The sequence below is a fragment of the Echeneis naucrates genome, chromosome 18 (assembly GCF_900963305.1).
Source record: "Echeneis naucrates chromosome 18, fEcheNa1.1, whole genome shotgun sequence".
Lineage (NCBI taxonomy): Eukaryota > Metazoa > Chordata > Actinopteri > Carangiformes > Echeneidae > Echeneis > Echeneis naucrates.
The window spans coordinates 13,609,846-13,632,715 of NC_042528.1; the positions used below are offsets into that span (position 1 = coordinate 13,609,846).

Sequence of the window (22,870 nt, forward strand, 5' to 3'; positions counted from 1 at the left end):
GAAATGCCTAACTCTCCTCTCGTTTCAGAACACTTGCCCTTCCTCATGTCTCCGGTGTGTCCTCCTGATTACCGATTGTCTCCACCTGGTCCCCATTTTCCCCCACAGTTCAAATAGCCTGTCTTTCCCTTGTCTTGTGCCAGTGTGTCGTCATTTCATGTCTCACACCAGCGTACGTCCTAGCTACAGTCCTCGTCTCCTTGCGTATACCTTTGATCCTCTACGGAGTGAATTTTTGTTTGTAAATTTATATATCTGAGTTAGCTCGTTTCCAACAATAGCCTTTTGTTTTTCCTCTATATGAGCAATTTTTTTTGTTTGTACGATCTGTTATTTAGATTAATGTTCATAGCTTTTGTGTTTTTCCTCCTTGAGAGTGATTTTGAGTTTTTATACGTTTTTATAGAGTTACCTTGATCCTCCGCTTAATAGCGCGAGTGAGTTTTCTTTTGTTTAGTCAGGTTTTCCTCCCTACGGAGAGTTTTGTGTTGTTCCCCTTTTTCCCTCGTGACTCCCCGCTACAGTTAAGGTTTCATAGCCTGGTTTCCTTTATTCACTCGGTTCTGAGGTCATTGCTACCGAGAATAAAGTCTGTGACTGACAAAACCTCTGCTCCTGAGTCCTGTGTGAGTCCCAGCCTGACACTATTAAACCCCTTGGGGTGTCACTAACAAGTTGAGGGTTGTTAGCTCACTTGCCTATCATGTGAGTAATTAGTGTTACCTGAATAATGCTGTGGGTGGTTGTTGAGCTGCAGGGGATTGATCTCACAACTCATTGACTGCCTAGAACCCTCCAACTGCCAGGCAGACTTGAAGAAGCCTTTAGGGTGAGGTAAAACATTGTCAAGAGCCTCAAGCAAGTCTAGTTGGTAAAGCTCTAAGAGATACCCCATCCTGGATCCCCGATCATTTCCAGAGTCATCAGCCGTCAGCACCAGCAAGTTTGATGATTCAGAATCAGCTGTATGGTCCAAGTATGCATGTGTTAACAAGAGATTTGACTCTGGCTGAGCTAATGTATGGAAACACAGAAGCTTCTACTCTAAATTTATTGAATAAAGAATTGACTAAAGATTGAAAATTGAAAAATATACACATCTGTACAAGGTTACTTAAACCTTATAAGACTGAAAGTGAACATTTTAAACTGATTTGTACAATAAGACAATATATGAACACATATAAGTCAAAACTAAATCACTATAGTATCTCAAACGCTTTGTCTTCTTTATGATAGAGCATCCTGTTCTTGTGTGGGGTTTTGTTTTTAGCTTTATTATGTTTCATGTCAAGGCCAATTTAACTCCTGAGGCTTAGTAACTTGTTTAAGGACATAAAAATCTGTCCATAGCGACAAAAAAACCCAATAAAATGTGACAAGTTAAACAAATCAGTTAGAATGTCAATGGCTCAACAACCCTGAGAATAACCTGGCTGAAATTACACTGTTTGCCATTAATCTATACATACATCTGTACATGAGCTTAAAGGTGGGCACACCAGCACTTGCACAGCTCCATTGTGGCTCCTTGAGGAGCAGCCTTATGTCATCATTGTAGGCTGTGGTTAGTTTCTTGCTCTTTCTGCAGCAGTGGGCAGTATACATGGGGGTATAATAAGCCCTAAAAAGTGCCATCTTTTCAGATGCAGAGCAAATGCAAAATTAGCTTAAGGGCATATTTGCTTGTACATACTGCATATAACAGTGTCTATAAATGTCCCTCTCATCGGACAGATCATGAACTATAAAGTGCCCCAAGAACTTGCCTCACCACACACAGGACAATTCCATTCAGAGAGAAATCAGAGAATGAGTTTACTGTCCTCCTCACTACTAACAATCATGGTGTTGCTCTTCTTTGTACTATATTTAATGTCAAAGTTTAAACCCTATTGAGAACAGGCCCTCAGTAAGTGTTGAAAGCCAGTGCTCTATCAATAAAAGACCATCAAATCATCTGCATACATTAAGTGGTTAATGATGGTGTGACCAACCGTGCTGTCTGCCCAAAATCTTCATTCATATTAATATTCCCAAAACTCAGTTACTTACATTGAATGAAGTTACCCCATTTTAAATACATGAATTGGTGAGCATGCCAAAAAATGTGAACGCCAGGTATGTGTGGACCTAAGTGCAAAGAGAAGCAAGGCAGAAGCACCAAGTCCGTAAAAACAAGCTCTGTAGTCGAGGAGGTAACAAAATGTCCAAATCCTGAAAGGCAGGCAGAATCAGGCAGACAAATCAGACACAAACAAGCAAAAATCCAAAAGGTCAAAAATACCAAAACTGGTCATACACAGGAGACACACAGCTCAGAAAGTGAGAGAGCTTATACACAGAGGTAACTAAGACTATCTGGCACAGGAGGGAAGGTGAGCACGGTTTAAATGCATGAGGAGGGGGGGCAATGAGACACAGGTGTAACACAATAGGGCCAGGATGTAATCAAAGAGAGGAGGGACAAAACAGGAAGTAAAACTAACAGTAACACAACAGAACAGGAAATACATACAAATTAACATATGGGTCCTGACAAAGACATCAAGTTCTCACTAAAACTTTGGGAACCCCTCTATTGTACAACTTGTAAAGTAATTTTTCATGACTTACATGGGCAAAAGCTTTAGAAGCATTAATAAAGGAACTTAAGCTGATGCAAATCTACAATCTACAATCAGTGTCTGTGCCTGTTAAAGTTTAAAACCAAACTGGTTGTCAGAGTTTAGTATGAACTGGTCTGGTCTATTCGGTATAGTCCTCTCCAAAACCATGGCTATTGATTGATCGGTTGTTATCTCTGCTATTTATCTTATTTATATCCTTAATAATAGGCACTAACATAACAGATGGAGGTTTAGGCTATCGTGTTGTGAAGAACTTGGTCAGTCATTGTAAAATGAAAAATGACTGATACTGCCTGATACCGCATACTGAGAGGTTAGTGTTTGTGTTGATACTATATGAGCAGTCCGATTGATTTGTTTTTCCCTGTTTGGCTCTTGTCCTGTGGATTTGACAGTGCTTCACATGTCTCAATAAGATTACAGCACACACACATTTCTGATTGCCAGGAGACGATGAAGGACCAATGCTGGGTGTGGCTGAAATCAGAATCAGGTAGAAGCAGATACGTAACAAATGCTTCCAAACAGAAGCTGAGTAGGCCAAGATGTTAAAACAGTGGGTGCACGGACAAACTGGCAGAGACTGGAGAGAGAGAGAGGAGGCAGGAGGAATGGATAATCAGTGATGAAGATCAATAGGTGCGTCAGTCACATTCAGCTGGAGACACACAACATACAAGAGCAGGGAAGAGGAAACACCAGGAAACAAAAGGAAAGTGGTACAGCACACAGCGGATATTACACCCAGGAACTGGTGTCTGAACTCCGAACTTTCTTGCTGTGAGGCAACAGCAAATTTTCTCTTTCTGATAACAAGAACTCACCTGGGGATTTCAAAACTAACTGCTCACATATCTCGTCTCAGTCATGCATTAGAGTCAAACAACCAAGCTGTTTCCTTTTTAGAGACATTTATCCTGCAGAATCTCATCAGAATGCACTAAGAAATTCGCTCCAGCCTGCAGTTTCAGTGGCTTCTATCTTAGGCTATGAATGAAATTGGTGATGAAGAGGCTATTTAGTTTTCTACTGCTCTTTTAATTGGCTTGTTTGGGTCACGCTTTGATTAACATAATGTCTTGGTGAACATGGCTTAATGAAGCATTCAATAGTAACCTTGCTGACTCTTGATCAGCGTTTTGCTCAAATACACTTGAGCAGGTATACTAATCACTTAGTCACTTCTTTTATTGGCCTTGCTGTCCTCATTTATTCGAAGCACTGTGATCTTTGCTTTGTTGCTGCTCTTGGGTGCTTTTTTGGTATACAGTTAATTATTCCTGTTACATTATGAGGCTTGTTTAGTTGATAGTTCACAGGGGGATTAGCAGTGTGTGAGAAGTTTCCTTCTTCTCCTTTTCAGATGTTGATATGAAGGACGTATGCAGGGAGGCAGTCTGTCTATTTCGTGTCACGTTTCACTTGGCTTTCAGTTGCACAGGTGTTGAGTGTCAGAGGATTAAAAATAAGCCCCACTCCTGCAGTTTTGCATGTATTTGAGAGCATCCTGCTTTTCCAAGAATCAGAGCAAGGGTTTTTTGTGGATAAAGAATTTTCCCTCTGCAGTGATATCTATGATGAAAGAACATGCCTCACCTCTTTATTGTGTAAAAGTCTGAGGACTATCCTCATCTGTCAACATTGGTGAGACTTAAATGAAGAGCTTCTATTGTAAAATATGAACCATGTTTCTACAAATAAAAGGAATCTCTTATTTTTAGCCAACTACATCTCTTGGCTGGACCATCACAGGTTAGGCAGCCCTATGCACTATGACAGACAAAGCAGCAATGAGACATCCTTTACACTCTTTGTTTTAATTTCAATGATCACAGCTCACAGTTCATGAAAATCAAAAATCTGTTATCTGAAAATATCCCAATATTTAAATTGGATTGGAGTCCTGGAGTTTCTTTCAAACAGTATAAATTCAGCATATTGCTTAGTGCACTTCAGTATACACAACCACAGTGATGATGACTGCTGCCTGGACAGTTGTCCAAATGATGATCATCAACACCCTCCACAGAGGGTGAGCCTCTAACTGTTGACAGTGAGCTGTAATGAAGGTATTCATGGAAAGTGGATTGGAAGTCTGGTTGAAAATGTGACAGAGCAACAAAGATGGCAGCAGCCTTGAGAGGATTGTCAAGCAGAGTCAGTTTAAGTTGGAAGAGATTCATAAGGGGAGAACTAAAGCTGGAGACAGAGCAGCAAACGCCATCAGGCACAGATATCTTCAGGAAATTGACAACTATCCAAGACCCTCCTGAACCAGAAGCAGCATCAGAAGGTCTAAACAGGATTTGAACTGTTGATCAGTTCAAAAGTTTTTATTATGTGTATTGAGATTAGACCAGAGTCGTAACTCTGGTCACTGAGCTTGATTGGTAGGTGTTAATAATGATAACATCAAATGTATCCAGTTTATTTTTTTGACTCTTCAGTTATACAAAGCGATGGGGGTTGTTGTCTTGTCCTGCAGGGACTGGACATCATTCCCCAGCATTTAAGTCAGAATGCTTCCTCTTCCTATTTTACCTCCAGCCAGCTGCTAACTGAGCATGAATGGAGTTCATTAGAGCTATCTGCTAAACGGCTCCAGGACTTGCAGTGAAACAGATGCTACTCATCTTGTGTCAAACAAACCCAACTCCGTGCCATCCGTAATGACAGGGTGTTAATTACTGTAGCAATAAACAGTTGGCCCTATTTTTCTTCTAGTGCTTTTGTCTTTTTGTGGTCTTGTGACTGTTTCTCTTTTTTTCTTAGGACTACTTGCAGTATTCTGTTAGATGAAGAGCTTCAGGGTTTCTTTAGCAGTTTGTTCTTTTCACAAGCAAAAAAAGAAATACATGCAATTAGTTGATTGCATTTAATTTACATCAAATGAGCAAACGATCCAACCATATGTCACAGACATAGCTCTGATGACGGTATGTAGGGGATCAAGACAAAAATATACACTGAGCTAATTACTGAAAATTAAGACAAAACGCTAAGAGGCTCATTAGCAGGCTCGGGAGCCACAGTGCTCTTTACAACCTATAATAGATTTGTGTTACTTAACCCTGTTTTTACTCTTCACAGGAGTCAGACTTTGAAATGAAAGACCATGGTGTCATTCATTTTTGCCTGCAAAGATAATGAATGTTTGAATTGAGTGTCATGCCACCACAAGATCACACCTTAATTGTGAAATGTTTGAAGCCTCCAGTTTTCAACTTGTTAGTTTTTTGTTTTTTTTTTGTAGAATAAAGTGTATTTGGAGCCCTGAGATGGATTGGTGACCTGTCCAGGCTGTACCCTGTCCTTGCCCATTGTTAAATGGGGTTGGCTCCAGCACTCACTGCGATTGGGAAACAGATAAGCGGTAGAAAATGAATGAATGAATGAATGAATAAACCATAACTGGTGGAGAACCTGAAGCTGAGGAGGAGTCGGATCTTACCTGCTATTGTCAGGCAGTGTTTGTCAGTCGGGCAGTAGACACACCCACGTTAACCCATGACCTCACCAGTAACATTTTCAGAAATATCATGAGCACTTTCAGACACTATTTCAAAATGTGGCCATTGATTTTACACTACTTTTAATTAAGCATTGTGCTATGAGGCTACTAAACAGGGCATATGAACTTGAACAATTAGAATATGACAAACTTTTACTTATGAGTGATTTTGGACACAGCCTAGTTCTGCATTTAGCAGGAGAAAATTGGCAACCTGCCATTATTTTATACTTGCCACAGGTAGGAGTCCTGCAACGTTTTTGTGAAAAATCTGAATATGCAAATTACTGCATTCCCTGCATCCAGTCTTTATGATAAACGAGGCTAATCACAGCCTGTGGTCCAGCTCTTTGAGAGAAAGCATAAAATGTTGAACTGTGCCTTTAATAAAACGTATCGGTTCCATAGCTGGATAAATTCATACATTGTACCATAACCAGTGAATAAAAATAGTCACAACAAGGTTGTTTACAAGCACAGTGGTTCTCATCCATTGTTGACAGCAGATGGAAAACAACTGAACATTGGGTGTAATCTGTCGGAACCGTCTTATCAAAGGGGTTGCCTGTTCAAAACTGCAAACATAGAGCTCTAATTGAATGCAGTCTGGAGGAACCACTCCCTCCACCAGATCACTTATTTATATGTGCCATATGGATTCAGTGCTCTGTGTTTGCTTTGCTGCCTCTGAAGAGAAATCAAATGTGCGAGTGACATCCTGTGTGTGAAAGAGAGTCAAATGTTTCCTTCCTCCCTGCTAATGTTAGCAGGCCTGTCTGGGGAGTGTGACACACTTCTCACAACACAAGCCCATTTTCATCAATCAGGACTTAGTTAAATCCCCGAATGACAGAAACTCTGCCTAAAGTTTGCCCTTCCTCTGCTAAAACATGAGAACAAATCTCTCTTACTCATTCTTTTCTCCACTCCAGAGTACAGCAAATGCAGACTTAGTCTGAGGTATCCTGGTGAGAGAGATGTTTATTTGGATTATCACATCTCAAGCGAAGGAGAGCCTCCCTCAGCCAATTTAGAGTTTTCCCCATTGGCCAGAATTCTTTTGCAGAGTAGATAAGTTAATTAAGAACACAAAACGGATGATAACCACCTTGTATTCTGGTCCTGTTGTACAATAATTACATTTCATGCTCAGTATTTGTGGTAGGGGGTCATTGTGTATTGATGAACCGCACTCCAAGTAGATAAGAACTCCTCATTATTGTGCAAGGCTGGACTGGGACTGAGCCAACTGACGTGACAAACCTCTGAAACATCTCTGTCTCTGAAGCAGATGGGCACAGTGTAATCATTAGCTGTGGCTGCCATATTCTTTGAAGGAGATGGCATCAGAAAAGCTAACAGACATTCAAGAGATATAGAGTTAGTAATTACAATTATGCTACCAAGCATGTCAGGAACATAAACAGTAAGTGAGTCCATGATATTTTAGATTATATCTCAGCTTCCGTTGTGTTTTTGTTGAGTTGAGAGTTCCTTTAAAAGTCTACTTGTTCCCCATATTCCACCTTAAGCTGCTTACATTATCTTTTAATGGTGAACTGTTGCTCCTGATAATTTGAAAACGAAGCTATGATGTTGGTCTGGAGAAAGAAAAAACACATTATTTTTCATTTCTTTAAACAGTTAACATTCTCTACCAAGAGACTTCTTTTGATTATGTCAATGAGATAAAATATGATTGATCCTTTATTGATCCCTCAAAGTGGGACAAGTGTTTGTTACAGTGGGTTAATATACATAGTAAAAAAAAGTGAGATAGAAGAATAGGGAAGAAAGCAATTAAAACAATAAAAAAATTAAAATGTGTAGACTCTAGCTTGCTTTCCTCCACCTCCTTTACAGATCTCAGGGGATGGCCCAGGACCAAAATCACGCTCTTGACCAATTTGTCCACCCTTCTTCTGTTCTTCTGACCACAGCATATTAAAGTTCAGCTGAGACCATGGTGTCATAAAAGGTTCTCAGCAATGTCCTGCACATACCGAAGGACCTCAGACGACTTTGGCCCTTCTTGAACAGGGCACTCATGTGAGAGACCAATCCAGTATACTGTTGAGGTCAACATTCAGATATTTGTAGAGCTAACAGAGCGCTCCAAGCCGAAAGAACATGTAAATAGTTTTTTTCATTCCACTGAGGTGGCACAGGGTGGCGTGGCAACGTAGTGGTTAGTGATGTTGCCCCACAAAAAGAAGGTTGTGGGTTCGGTTCCCGGCCTGGGACCTTTTTGTGTGGAGTTTGTATGTTCTCCCTCTGTTTGTGTGGGTTTCCTCCCACTGTCTAAAGATATGCATGTTTACGTTAACTGGTGACTCTAAATTGTCCACAGGTCTGAGTGTGAGTGGTTGTTGGTCTCTGTCTGTCTTTGTGTATCCTGCCCCTCGCCTGGAGTGTTAGCTGGGATTGGCTCCAGCACATGGAAAAGTGGTAGAAGATGGATGATGTGGCACAGGTACACCTCTGGTGCCATCAATACATTGATAAACAGGAATGAATTTGTCAGATCTTGGCACATTTTATTTTTGATTTCAGAAAACAATATGACTTCAGCCACACTTTTGTAGAAGGCTGAATGAAATTGACACCCTGGAAACACATAGCTTTATTTCATGTTTCAACTTTGAGGTTTGAAGCTGCATTAGTGATCCACCAGTTGGATGCTTTGTAAAGAGGCAAAACAGACATGCCTGATGGAGCCTCTGATATTAGACAGTCTCACCGATCTTTTAATCATTAAATGCAGCCTCTGGAGGATGCAGCACAGATTTGTGACACAGCTACTATGTTTTGTTTTGTCTGTTTCTATCATAAATACTAGAACTTCTAGATATCACAGCAAAACATTATGATTATTACCTGCTTACCCAATGAGCTTCTTTTTCACAGAGAGTTGGTGAGAGTTTGGTGCAAAGCCGAGGTTGAAGTAATATGAGTGGGCAGTGAAGGTGGAGACACCCTCCAGGATGAAAAAAGCCAAACTCTAGAGAATGGGGCAGAAAAGCACATACACACTTATTGTAACGTGCTCTATGTTATAAAAGTATTAGAAGGGGGTGTTCTGGTAGCGTTGGATAAAGTGTGTGCTCTGTGAACACAATGCTACAACGTTTTTGTCTGCAGCGCTAGTTTGCTGCATTTTTCAGAGTAAAATTCTTCACTTCATCCCTGTAAGATGGTAGAAAAGAGCCACAGTAAATATAGCAACTAAATCTCACTATGACTCAGGTCACTGAGTTTAGCTGGTTGCATAGCTGCAGTTCCTACAAAATAGTAAGGACAACATATATGTTATTCCCCACTCTCTCTCCCCATTTCCTGTCACAGAGCAGATCCCTTGTTGAGGAAGTCTCAAATTGCTCCAGCTGCCATGTCCCCCTTTAGGCATAGATGCAGTTCAGCTGAGACTGTGGCTTCTCTAGTCAGGACAGTGTTGGTGGTTTGGGTGACACAGCTTGAAACAAATGCACAGTTGCATGATATAACCACTATGTATCGAAGGCACACTGATAACTTAAGGGCTACTTTTACTTCCTTATCCTGTTAATGGAAACACTGACCTGTGATACTTCAGAGCTTTTACACTTTGACAAAGGAAAACTGATTAATTCAGGTATTGATTTGGATTGAAATTGTTGAAATACAGAGAAAGACAGTGTGTGTGTGCATGGAATTACCTGTGTTTTCCAGAGGATGGATTTTATTATGAAAATCAGCATATAGAAAACTCTGAGAATTCACTGTTATCAGTATAAAGATATTAGTATGGAGGGGATGGAGGACAGAAGCTGTTCTGTCTCACTATCAAAAAAGAAAAACACACGCACGCAGTGGTTTTCCCTTCCATTACCTCTTCCAGTGAATGCAATCTAACTGAAATTGACAAAAAAAACTTGCCGCATTCTGCTCCGTCTCTCAAGTGAATATTGTGGAGCAAACCAGAGCAGTCAGGATTGCTGAAGTTGAATTGGTCTGACCAAACCAATCGATTTCAGCTCAGGGGATTGGGGGAGAAACAGGGGTCAACGGTGACAAGACTGAGCTAGTCATGCTTCTCTGTCCAGGCATTTTCAGCCAGAATAGAGATGTCAGAAAGGATCAATAAAAAGACATCCGGGAATCTGCATCTAACCAAAGGCAGCATGAGGAGTAGTAGCTGTTCATTTGAACTAACAGATGGTTATTAACACAATGCAGAGTGTGCATTAACCTAGCTCTGCTTACATCATACTTCCATGCTTTGATGCAGTTACAATCCATGTAAAGTGTCACCTTATCAGAGTTGTGTGACATTTGTAGAAGCAGCTTCGAGATTGTGTGTTCAGCAATAAGTAAAAGTAAAATCTTAAAGCTGCATAATTAAATCTTTGTTTTCAGTGATAAGGCATCTATACATTTAATTAAAAAGTCAAAGCATCACAGCGGAGTCTCAGCAGCCTCCGCTCAGCCTCAGCATCATCTGTTCATCCTCTTAGGTTATTTCCTGCCATTGGTGAAACTGGCTTTTCTCTAACCACAAGGTTGAAGTTTCATTTCACAGTCCCACCAGTCCATGCAACAAGTGAACACCACATTGAACTGTGGAATGTGGGCCAATGCAACATGTAGGCATGGAGGCAGCTCTGCCTCTGTCAGTGTGTGTGTTTAGCAATACGGAGCTTTTTCAAACCTAAATTAGAAATGTGCTGTTGATTTTAAGGCTTTTGGGAGGGATTCTTTGCTGGAGACACCTCTTAATTGAATCAGACAAAAATGATGGCATATATTTAAAACTCACTGACTGAGAAGTTTGTAATTTTGAACCAAGGGAGGTTCTGTGAATGCAAAAATATTCAGCAGAGAGTGGAAACTACAGGAACTGACAGTTGCTCTGCCAAACTGTCCACATTTCCATCACTAAGCTCTTAGTGCCCTCTGGTGTCCCAGCAAAGTTCCTGTCTATTACGGGATGGACTCCTTGCACAGAAATACACCCATCATCCATAACACTATGAGCCCTGACAGGTCAAGTGATGTAACAACTGAATCAGAGCATCTCCAACACACAGCATGCAGCTCTGTGGGATGGTCCTGTCTGCAGTGGACAGGAAGGATCTACCAGAAGTGGTGGGCCCTTACTCCCCTAAGTTTTGCCAGAGTTGTTCTCTCTCTCCCTCTCCCTCACCCTCTCTCTGTGGGCGTGATGCTTCCTTACTGGTGCTGGAGGAAGTCACCTGCACCCTGATGTATCTGCTTCTACCTCTTGGGCTCATTCCTCTTTGTACGATAGAGAAACCCCTTTTTAACATCAACCTTGCTTGCTCCAAATTCCCCAGATATCAGTCCAAATCAGCATCTGTGGGATGAGCTGGACAAACAAGTCCAGATGCGTGGACGCTCCAACTTCCAGGACTTAAAGGATATGCTGCAAACTTCTTGGTCCAGATACCACATTAGTTGCATGCAGGGCCAGTGAAGTGCTAAAGTGAGTGTGAGCATACAAAAATCAACATTAACAGTGTAGCGAACCAACTACTTAATTGACTTGTTTCTACAAGATTCTACAGTGGAGTTGCCCCGAGGTGTTCTTGGTAAAGCGGCAGGTTTAAGATTTAGAGATCCTGGACCAATGCTGGGTGGGGATAGAGACATGACAAACTGGAGGAAATGTTTCTTTTTAATGCCTATCTTAATAATGCCTTTTTTTATTGACAACATAGATCCTATATTCAAAACAAAACAACCACACACAAACAGAGTAAACATTAATGAAGCATTAATGGCCTGCATTTAGCCTAAATGAAAAGAATATTAGATAAGAGCCCGGGAGAAAAATGTAACCTGGAATCAAAGTGTGAAAATAATGATTAACGTTGGCATGTTAAATGCAGTGGAGCAATGAACAAATAGTCACACAGAGGGGTGGCAGACTAGTGTAGGCTATTTCCTCACATAAACAAATCTGTGGCAGGAACCACAACAGCTGGCGACAGAACATGATATCAATTGAGGTTACTTTTGAAAAGTTTAAGCTTTGCATATTTCATTAGCATTCTGTAAGGACGATGGGGACAGGTGGGGCATGGAAGTTCCACCTTGTCCAAAGTGGGGAATGCCTGAAAAAGTCTGAACACCCCTAGTCTATAAACAGGATCTTTTGGATCTAAATCTGTTGGAGATGATTTTTATCCTGTATCTCTCTTTTTACCCCCTTTTTGGTTGTTTCTATTTTTTGTTTTGTTTTTTATCTAACAAGATTTTAAGATTAATAGGATGTTTGTTTCTTTTTAGCTCGAGTCAAAGGGTTAGCTGACAAAGCTGATGATTTCTAAATTTGAAGGAAGAAGAATCAAGAGAATAAGGTCAAAAGTTTAAATGGAAGTTTTTATTATATGAAAAGGACCAGCCTTTTGGTGAGTAAAACCCCTGCCTTGCTATTTAACATCAGAAAATGGAGAGAGTACTAAACCCTCCGTCTTATCATTAGAAAAGTACAAACTCTCAAACCAGAAATTTTCCAGCATCCTTCTTCCTCTCTTGATCCTCCTCCTCCTCTTCGCTGTGGCTGCCTTCTTTACCTGAGGCAAATCAGCATTGTCACAACTCACACACCACATGTCTCTTTCAGTGTGTTCAAACTGAAGATTATCACAGTTTCCCCCACAGCATACATTACACGCTAATCTGTCCATGTTTTGGTGTTACTATATCAAAGCTTATTCATTTCTAAATGGCGAATCTAATTAGGTAGACATTTTGTAACTTCACACGGGTGTTGCGCCAGGTTAATCTCTCAGAATATATCTGTGTGGGTTAAAGGACCAAAGCATAGTCACCCTCCGACCCTGACAGATTATTGGTAGAAGATGAGAGAGACAGAAGTATCAGTATTGAAACTGTAGTAAAGATAAAGACAAATACTAATGTATTGGTGTATGGTCGTATGCCCTTCAAATTAGACAATGTTTTCTTCAGAAGGTGTGTGGACTCTTGGGTGTATTGTGTGTCTTTGCACTGTCAAAATAAGAGTCCTTGTTTTTGCCTTTTGTGTTTTGATAAGCAGTATGAATAAAAGCTGTTTCTGTTTTCAGGCTCATTCCATATTCACTCAAAAAGGTGTGTGAAGCTTCAGTGTCCAGGGGATGCTAAAGCTTCAACTGAAATCGTATCTGACAACAACCAATTCACAATTAAATTCACATCACCACATCTCATGCCTCAGCTCATATCCCAAAAACATCTGTACTTGTCCAAAATCACAAACAGACATTTACATGTTTTAAGAGTCCCCCCTCCCTCCTTCATTCCTACAAAACATCTAATTTTGTACCTCTTTTTCCTTAATTGTGAATTTCTTGTCATTCCTTGAATAACACAGTGGCTTCTCAACGGAATAAAGAAACATATGGCTTTCTTCAGATTCAGATGCAGTTTCAGATGCAAAGGATTTTTCTCTGGTGAATTTAAAGCTCCATTAGGTATATTTTTGCATCCTAATTCATCCTACTTGTAGTTTGTGAACTGTAAAGCCCCATTACCACTTAATATGAATACACACACGTGTATATATATATGAAAATATAATGAGCTAAGAAGTGGAAGAAAGTGTAAACTGAAGTGGAAGTGGAATAGCGAGGAGGGAGGCTGGCTGGCTCTCTGGAGCGGAAGGAGCGCTACCGCGATCTGGTGCAGCTTACCTCCATGCACAGTATCAGCTCTGGATCGAAAATCCTGGATGGGTGCTGGGTGTTATTCTTCTCCAGAGTTTCCAGGGGCGTGAGGCACCAGGCAGGTGTGGAGACACTCACAAGTCTCCATCTGAGTGCTGCCATGTTGGAGTTTACCACTGTGGACCAGAGTTTGGCCTCCCTGTGCTTGAACGCAAGGGGCAAAACTCTTACTTTTCTCTGTGCATATGCACTGAACAGCAGTTCAGAGTATCCAGCCTTCTTGGAAACCCTGGCTGGAGCCCTGTATAAAGGTCTGGTGGGCGACTCTGTAGTACTGCTGTGATACCTGGAGGGGTGTAATTGGGAGGATCAGCCTCCCTGATCTGAACCCGAGTGACAGTTTGTCAATAATCAACACCATGTTGGAAACACAAGGATGCTCATAAGTGCACTTGGTAGCAAAGTACCCTGGGCCGAAGGTCAATGTCCAAGAAGCCCTCAACTTCCACTTCTGAAGGAGTTTTTCCCCACATTCCTGTGGACGTTGGGGGCAGTGCACCTGAATAGTTGATAGCTTCCATTGTTGAAGCCACAGAGGGATCCTGTGGTCTAAGGGTGTTGGGTCCCTCAAGAGGCTGTAACCCTCAAACACTGTGATGGACACTGGAGGCCAGGAAAGCTGTCTGGCTGAAGAAGGATGGGCCACAGGGCAGCAGCCTTTGAGCAAGTGACTGGGGAAAAACAGGTCTGGGTCTGGGAAGACTTCAGTGAGGCCATGGAAAAGGATGTTCGGATGGACAGAAGACCATCAGACCGGAGATGGGGGACCATCCAAACTGTGCACAACAAAGATGGAACACTGTTGACCTGAACTGAGGAGGTGATAGGACGGTGGAAAGAGCACTTTGGGGAATATCTGAACCCTACTAATCCACTTCCTGTAATGGAGACATGGGTGGAGGGTGATGGGGACTCATAGTCAACATCCCTGGGTGAAGTCACTGAGGTAGTTAAACAACTCCACAGTGGCAAAGCCCTAGGGGTTGATGAGATACCCCTTGAAATGCAGAACGCTCTGGATATTGGGGGGCTGTCTTGGTGGACACACCTTTTCAACATTGCGTGGAAGTCAGCGACGGTGCTGAAGGAGTGGCAGACCAGGGTGGTCCCTCTTCAAGAAATGGGACCAAAGAGTGTGTGCCAGATACAGGGGCCTCATGCTTCTCAGCCTCAATGGAAAAGTCTACTCTAAGGTCCTGGAAAAGAGGGTCTGTTTGATTGTCTAACCCCAGATTGGAACAATACAGATTCTGTCCTGCTTGTGGAACAACAGACCAGCTCTTTATTCTAACAGAGATCCTTGAGGGGGCCTGGGAATACAATCTGCCAGTCCACATCGGTTTTTGTGGCTGTAGAGAAGTTGTTTGACCGGGTTCCCAAGGATGTCTGTGGGAGGTGCTTCGGGAGTATGGGACGAGGGGGTCACTTTTGAGGACCATCCAATCCCTATATGCCCAAAGTGAGAGCAGTGTGCTGATACTCAACAGTAAGTCGGATTCGTTTCCTGTGGGTGTTGGCTTCTGAGAGGCTGTGCCTTGTCTCCGATTCTGTTAGTGATATTCATGGACAGGATTTCAAGGCACAGCCAAGGTGAGGAAGTTGCTGATAATCACTGCACTGTGTGCACCTTTGTTGCAATATATTTATGGAAATATATTTTAACTTTTAGATTTGTTATCATAGTTAATTGCATGATTTAGTGTATATTAATTTGTCTGGTACAAAACACATTATGTGGGTTGAAAATGGAATTCTTTGTTTGTGTTGACAGTGATTGGTGAGCAAGTAATCGGCTTCAGTCCACTGTAGCTGATTCATTCCGTACTTAGCTGCCCTGTGAACCCGAAAGCACTATTGCACTTACGCATCTACACATCATACACAATAGTATTTCTCATTTGTTGAAGATCCAGTTTGTCTCCTTTTAAATTGCTATTTTTGTATTGGATAGAACAACTCCTGGTTATATTTTTATACAATAGATATAAAAGATTATTTTAATTTCTAACCTATGGAATGGATTCTGACAATCAAAGTATTACAGAAACAGAAAACAATTTGTTTTCTTGCTAGTTATGTGTAAACATACAAGGAATTTTTCCTCCAGCGTTTCGAACTTTGACAAGGGAAAGACAGGCGTTAAAAATAGAAAATAAAAGTCATTTTTTTATACATTTAGTCATGGGATGGGATGACGTGGTATTGGATAGTGGCTCTATCGCAAGGCTACACAAACATTTCCATGTTAAATGTTTATCGTTTAATTGCTCTAATTATATGTTTTTATGTTACGGGCACAGCAAAAACTCTCTTGTCCCGACAATACTATCTATCCTAAAAATAAAAAATAAAACCCTCTGACACGGTTTCCTACTGCGCATGTCTGCACTAGCATGGCGTCAGTGTCTGTGCGAGTTGGGGAAGTTGGGAAATGAACACAGTGAAGTTTTTATGGAAGAAATGGGTCGTTAGCTGTGCGGCAATAAGTTTGAAGCACAGAGACACAGGAAGACAACCATGACAGCGAACGAGGACCAGGAGGTAAGAAGAACTGATGGTGCACAAGCTGCTGTAGCTGCTAGCGGCTAAAAGCTAACTGTAGGTCAGCATGGCTGTTAGCATCAGACTGCTTTCAGGGCTTCTTGCTCGTCAAGCACCAAACAAGTGAACAGGGCAGCAGTCAGTGTGTACGAGCTCAGTGTACGTGTCGAAGCAGTCAGACCAAGATGGAAAGCCAGCTGGGCACCATGTGTATACGGGAGATAATATCCCACCAAGTCCATCCAAGAAGAACGTGTAGTCAGACGTCGAATGCCCCAGAAGCTGTAGGTCACCATGTTGTCTTAGAAACGTTCACAAAGTTACTTGGTGCACGTTATTATCCATGAACAGCATGGATGTGTCTGTGTTGAGGTTCCACCGAAACCACCATCCTTAATTTCCAGGAGCAGCTTACAGACTGCACTGAATGGAAGTCGTTCTAAGCCTGGAAACCCACATGGATGGACAATTAGTCACTGCGGTGACGTGTCTGTCCTGCACACCTCTCAACTCCATTCCGTGGTTCATGGAACATTTCTGAGAGGTTTTGGCCTGTGAGAGTTGTCAACTCAACCATGTTGCTGTTTTTCTGAATGACTTCTGTCGGGCTAACTTGCTACTGTGCCTCCTGTTTGACTGCAGATGGAGCTGGAGGCTCTGCGCTCCATCTACGAGGGGGATGAGGGCTTCAAGGAAGTTAGTCCAGTGTCATTTCAGTTCAGGGTGAGCACTGTCTGCTAGAAACAGTTGTATCACCTGAGCCTCCCCACCAACAGCCACCAGGCTACCTTTCAAATTATACCACAGTTCCTTAAGTTTCATCTTCTCTGGTACCACCTGTTTGGATTAATTCTGTCCTTGGAACTTGTCTCTTATTCTGTTTTGCATAAAAGATAGGAGGCCTCGAGGACACCAAAGCATTTATCCTGGACATCACATGGCCGGAGACGTACCCAGACACGGCCCCACAAATCTCCCTAGATGCCTTTTTCAATAACAGGATGTACGTTTGATAACAATGTTTTGTCAAATATCATTTTCTACTTAAGTTCATTCATATATCAAGCACTGAAGACAGACAGGCAGATTGGAAAATTGAAAATTACTTGATGATTTTTTGCCATTGCACCATTGCAATGGGTCCATGTAGCTTTAGTAAACTCTTGTATTGTGTATTTTAGGGACTGCTTATTTTATTTATTTTATTTATTTATTTATTTTTTGGGGGGGGGGCAAAAGAAATGTTGAGGCCATAACATAAGATTGTATTGATGAGCCTTCATCAGTTTCCAAATTCCTCAATAAATCTAAAAATGATTAAACCGATCAACACTGAAATAAGTACGTTATCCTCTTCTTATTTACTGGAAAAAAAAACCAATCTGATATTCAACCTGAACAATGTGTTGGTTTTTGAATTGCAGAGTAATTGTCAGCTTCAGTATCTTTCTGACAACACCACAGGGGGGCATCAGTGTCTACATTTTGTGGCTTTAAATAAGTCCACATTTTCAAGAGTCTGTGGACAGTGAGTAGTGGCTGTATGTATGTCACTATGGTACATATGTTCTTTTATTTTTTTTCCCTTTATATTGGTTCCATCACAGTTCTGTAGAGACAAAACAGCTGATTCTGTCGAAGCTGGAGCAGCAGGTGGAGGCTAACCTAGGGACTGCAATGATGTACACCCTGTTTGAGTGGGCCAAGGACAACCAGGAGGCACTGATGGAGAACCATAAACCTGTAATGAGTACTGTGGTGAGAACATCCTGAGATTGTTGGAGGCTTATTTGATTCTGTGTTTTGAATTTGAAATAAGACTTGACATAGCATTTTTATTACCCATTTGTTGCCTGACATCAGGTTCAGTGTCCCAAAGGTTAATGTTTGGGTGAACACCTGGAGTTTTGTGGTCTGAAAAGAATGATAAGATGTGGGTTTTTTGTTTGTTTGCTTTTTTTGCAGGCATCGACATCCAGCAGTGAGGTGACCAACACAATTTCAACAGCCAAGAAGAAGGAGAAGAAAGAACAGCTGACAAAGGCTCAGAAGAGGAGGATCATCAATAGAACAGGTAGATCACTAATTGATGTCCTGACCTCAATTAAATCTTAGACACTAACCCTAACATCAAATTGGATAAAGGTAATTGTCGGTCTTCTGTCAGGGTTAGGGTTAGGGTTAGACAACAGACAACACAGACTCATAAGCGGAGAAGATATGACATCATTGACAGCTGACTAATTAAGACTACACCTTCCAAATCTCAAGTGTCTGGTCTGATTGATATTGGTTGTAAGTACAGTCGGTGTGTTCAGATAACAGAGGGATTTGTTCTTTCAGATAACAAAGGAGAGCTGCCCCGAGGCTGGAACTGGGTGGATGTTATCAAAGTAAGTTGATGTCATTTTTCTGCAGTATATGCTGCAGTTCACCACCGTAAGCAAAAATATTACTGACTTCTACTCTTGTCTCTGCTCCCTGCTCGCTGCTGCAACCGTACTCCAGCACGTAAGTAAAAACCATCCCAGTGAAAATGTCTTTCAACTCAAATTCATGTTGATATTTATTTATTTATTTTTTTGCAGTTGAGTAAAACGGGTGGGAAGGATGACGACTAAACCTGAGGGCAGTGACCTGGTGCTGCTTCATAGAAGACTCTACACTGAGGCCTGATGTCACTGCAGCCTTTCAACGCTGCTGCCTTCATATCCAACCTCATCAACATGCTACACTTAGACTGGCTGCCTTCATCCTGGCAACCAAAGCAGGCTGGGTAATGGCAGACTTCACGACACACACAGACACACACCCACAAACAAACAAACTCAGCGTAACTGAGACTGTGAACTGTATTTGTTGTGTTTGTTGAAACGAGCGACAAAGAGGAACATATCAGGTTTCCCTCAGTGACTTATTCCTCAGATGTTCTGCTGGTCAGTCAGTGTGGAGTGTGGGTGAGATATTTGCCATCACTGCCATGTTTTCACTTAGTTTCAGATGTACAGGCATTGAGCCATAAGTGTTGGATTGTGGTTATGAATGGATGTGTAGAAATGACAAGCAGCATCCTGCTGTTACTCTGAGGTGTCGTGTTAAATTTTTAACATAAAATATTTCTCCTCTCACTGTTTTCTTATTTTGATAAATTTTAGTTTTTGTGGATGGTTTGAAAAAGTTAAAATTTTTTGTGTGTGTATGTGTGTGTGTGTGTGTGTGTGTGTGTGTGTGTGTGTGTCTGAGAGAGTGAAAATAAAATTATATTTCTTCTGCTGCTTGTCTATTATTTACCATCAGCCTCACTAGTCTAAGCTTTGAGATTCAAGCACCAATTTTTGTCACCTCTTTTACCAGCTTCTGTGTCACATTAGGCGGTAAATTTAACAGTAACAGGACAACATTAAGATATAATTCTGTTTCTCTGTCCTAAAAGTGTAAAGGGACAAAATTCAACCTCAAATCCAAACAAAGCTTTGTGACTTTGCCTTGATAATTAATCTGATGAGTTCGAGATTGCTGCCATCAAGGAATCTTAGGCTGAGTAATAAGGGTGAAAATGTAAAGCCACACCCACTTAGCAGGCTCTTTGTGATAAAACCGATGAAAGAGGTGTAACAGTCATGACAAAGCTCTTGCTCAAAGGAAGAAGAACAAAAAGCTTGATGACAAAGAAGCCACACAAATGCAGCACAGTGTCAATCATTTCCTGAAATGGATTCTCAGAGAGGGTGCAGTGGAGAAGATGAGAGAGAAATCTGAGAGATACATGTTGATCCTGCTATCACATTTGGTTCAGACTAGATTCAAATTACGCAGTGGCCCTCAGGGGAGCCATATTGTACAGAGTGCACCACAACTTTCCATCCTTATGCGTATATCACTATCCAAGTGCCGCCAGTAGCAGGGTTACTGGGTAAAAACACAGTCTGCCAACTAAGGAAAGCAGATACTGTCTTTCCCAACGTAAGGACTTAATTTACTTCGATATGAGACTAAAAATACCACAAAAAGTTAGGTTTCTTATTCTGTCAGTAAGACAACGCAGCATGGTCGATATTGATATATTAATTTCTTCATCTTGACACAAGAATGTAGGCCAGTTAGATGTTTTATCTTCTAGCCTGTCAAGTATGTCAGATAAGTCGCTGTGTTTTAAATGTTACTGTCCAATATGAATGTATTATACAGAAATATATATATTAAACACTGACCAGTTCAAGATCAAATTTTATTAAAAACTGAAATGTTAACAAGAAAATACGTTCGTCAGTCAAACATATTAGAGATGCAGCCATCAAAAGATGACCTGAAACAGGTACATCTGGGAAAAAGGCATTTCGTTTATCACGTTTATTTCCGAATTGCGTTAATTCAAAGGAGATGGGCCACCAGAGCCATGTATTTCTGTTTTGCCACTCTCTCCATTGCTTGCATGTCCAATTGACCCCTGCTGGTGGCGGGTACAGCTGTCGCCAAAGCACTGTCACTATTCGCTGTAGTAGTTGGTCCACTTGCATGGTTGTCATTACTGGCTATGGCTGTTTCAACTGATGTTGTCTTCGTTTACATCAAAAAGCCACAATGTTGACGACATGGCTGTTGTTGTTTGGACATTTTCAATATAATTTGAGGATAATCCAAACACCATACCATTCATTCATTCAAAGATTTCCCTCGGTCCACCCATTCACTCATGAGGAGTTCAAGTGTGGCTATGTAAATCTAGCAATTCCACTCCAGAGCCACAGCAAGAATATATGGAATTGTGTGGATTGTGAGTTACACAACTTGATCCTGCTCCGCTAAACACTAAGATGTCTCTGAGGGATGTAGGTGCTCTGCTTCATGGTCAGAGTGGAGTCAATTTGGTACATGTGCCCACCTACCACTGCGGGGTTTCACAGCTGTCTCCTCACATCCATTTTCATTTTGAAGCCTGCCTAGAGTTTGACTTCTTGTCCTCTTAAACGACTAAAGGAGAACTTTTCATATTGCAGGACATCTGCTGATTGGATCTTGTCTAGCTACACGGTCAAAGTCGAGGCTGCCAGGGATGGAAGGAGGGAATGGAGTCAGTTAACAAGGACAGATAACAAGATAGATATAACTTTTTTGATCCCCAAGGGGAAATTCTCCTAGTCAGGAGGTCATCAAAATAAAACAAAAAATGTAAACATAAAAAACCAAACATTATCCAGTCAGCAGGAGGAATTGAACATTCTAATAGGATTTCCTGCAGTACAGTGAGAGGAGCCGACTGCTGCGACTGCTGGTCATCACGTCCACACACACGTCAAAGGACCTCAGTGACCGCAGGAAGAACAGGCAGCTCTGTCCCTTCCTATAGAGGGCAGTCCAGCTTGTCATCCACAAGGACCCCTAGATATTTGTAGACTTCTCCACTGGTACACCTTTGTCTATAAAACAATTATTGGACTGCTTCCCTCATACCTCTGCACCTACCTCACTTTTACATCAAATCCATCATACAGATTGCGCTTGCTGGACATTTTAATTGCCTCTGTCCCCAGAATGAGGACTGAGTTTGGGAAGAGGGCTTTCATGTTCTCTGCTCCCTCTGCTTGGAACAATCTGCAAAAATCACTAAAACTACAGGAGCTCATCACCATCACTGATTTCAAAACACAACTCACAGGTCTTTTAATGTCAAATTTTTTTTTTGTATCATTTTTTATCATTAGTATATTAGTGTTCTTTTGTTGTGTATTGTGGTGTGTTGTTTTTGTTCTTGATTTAATATGATTTTTCCCTCCTTTGGCTTGATCCCCACTTACCGCCTTCACTGCCCCCTTCCAGCCCTCTTCTCATAGGACTTTAAGCCTTTTCACTGTTCTGTGTTTGTGCTTTCTTTCTGTATTTTATCATGTTTTTTTTTTCTTAATGCTGCCATTTCAGCCAGGCCTTGTTCGTAAAAGAGATCATCTGATCTCAAGCAACTTGTCTGGTTAAATAAAGGTTGAATAAAAAAATAAAAATAAAATACAACAGTCCCTCAGCACCTGATAAACCAGCTGGTAGCCTTGGCTTCAGCAGCACTGTGGATCTGAAAGAACAACCCCTCAGTCATCACCCTGACTACCGGCTCCCTTCAGGGTAGCATCTTGAATCCACTGCTCTTCACCCTCATGACCCATGGCTGTGTCGCCAGGTCTGCCTCAACCATATCATCAAGTATGATGACAGTGGTGGGTCTCATCCAGAATGACAACAGAGAGGAAATGCAGCAGGTAAACTGGTGCTGATGGTTGAGAGCACAAAGTTCTTGGAAGTGCACATAACAAACTCATTAACCAGAAAAAAAAAACATGGGGTCAAGAAAGCACAGCAGTGCCTACACTTCTTCCGCAGGATGAAAAAATTTCACCTCCTCCTCCATTCTCACCACCTTTTACAGGAGTGCTATCAAGTCGATATAGACTAATTGCATCTCTGTGTGTGAA

General features: G+C 41.5%; 1 protein-coding gene across 2 annotated transcripts; it reads left to right on the top strand.

Annotated features, from left to right (window-relative positions):
• Window positions 1-16,255: 16,255 nt before the first annotated feature.
• Window positions 16,256-19,628, top strand: LOC115058997 (RWD domain-containing protein 4-like). Of its 2 annotated transcripts, none has more exons than XM_029526579.1 (8): window positions 16,256-16,409; window positions 17,052-17,132; window positions 17,303-17,412; window positions 18,017-18,167; window positions 18,375-18,483; window positions 18,753-18,802; window positions 18,918-18,920; window positions 18,998-19,628. In XM_029526579.1, the coding sequence occupies exons 1-8, from the start codon at window positions 16,386-16,388 to the stop codon at window positions 19,028-19,030; spliced, it is 561 nt and encodes a 186-aa protein (XP_029382439.1). In that variant the 5' UTR covers window positions 16,256-16,385; the 3' UTR covers window positions 19,031-19,628. The 2 variants fall into 2 exon arrangements, with proteins under 2 accessions (XP_029382439.1, XP_029382440.1); XM_029526580.1 differs by having other exon boundaries at window positions 18,017-18,164.
• The last annotated feature ends 3,242 nt before the right edge of the window (window positions 19,629-22,870 follow it).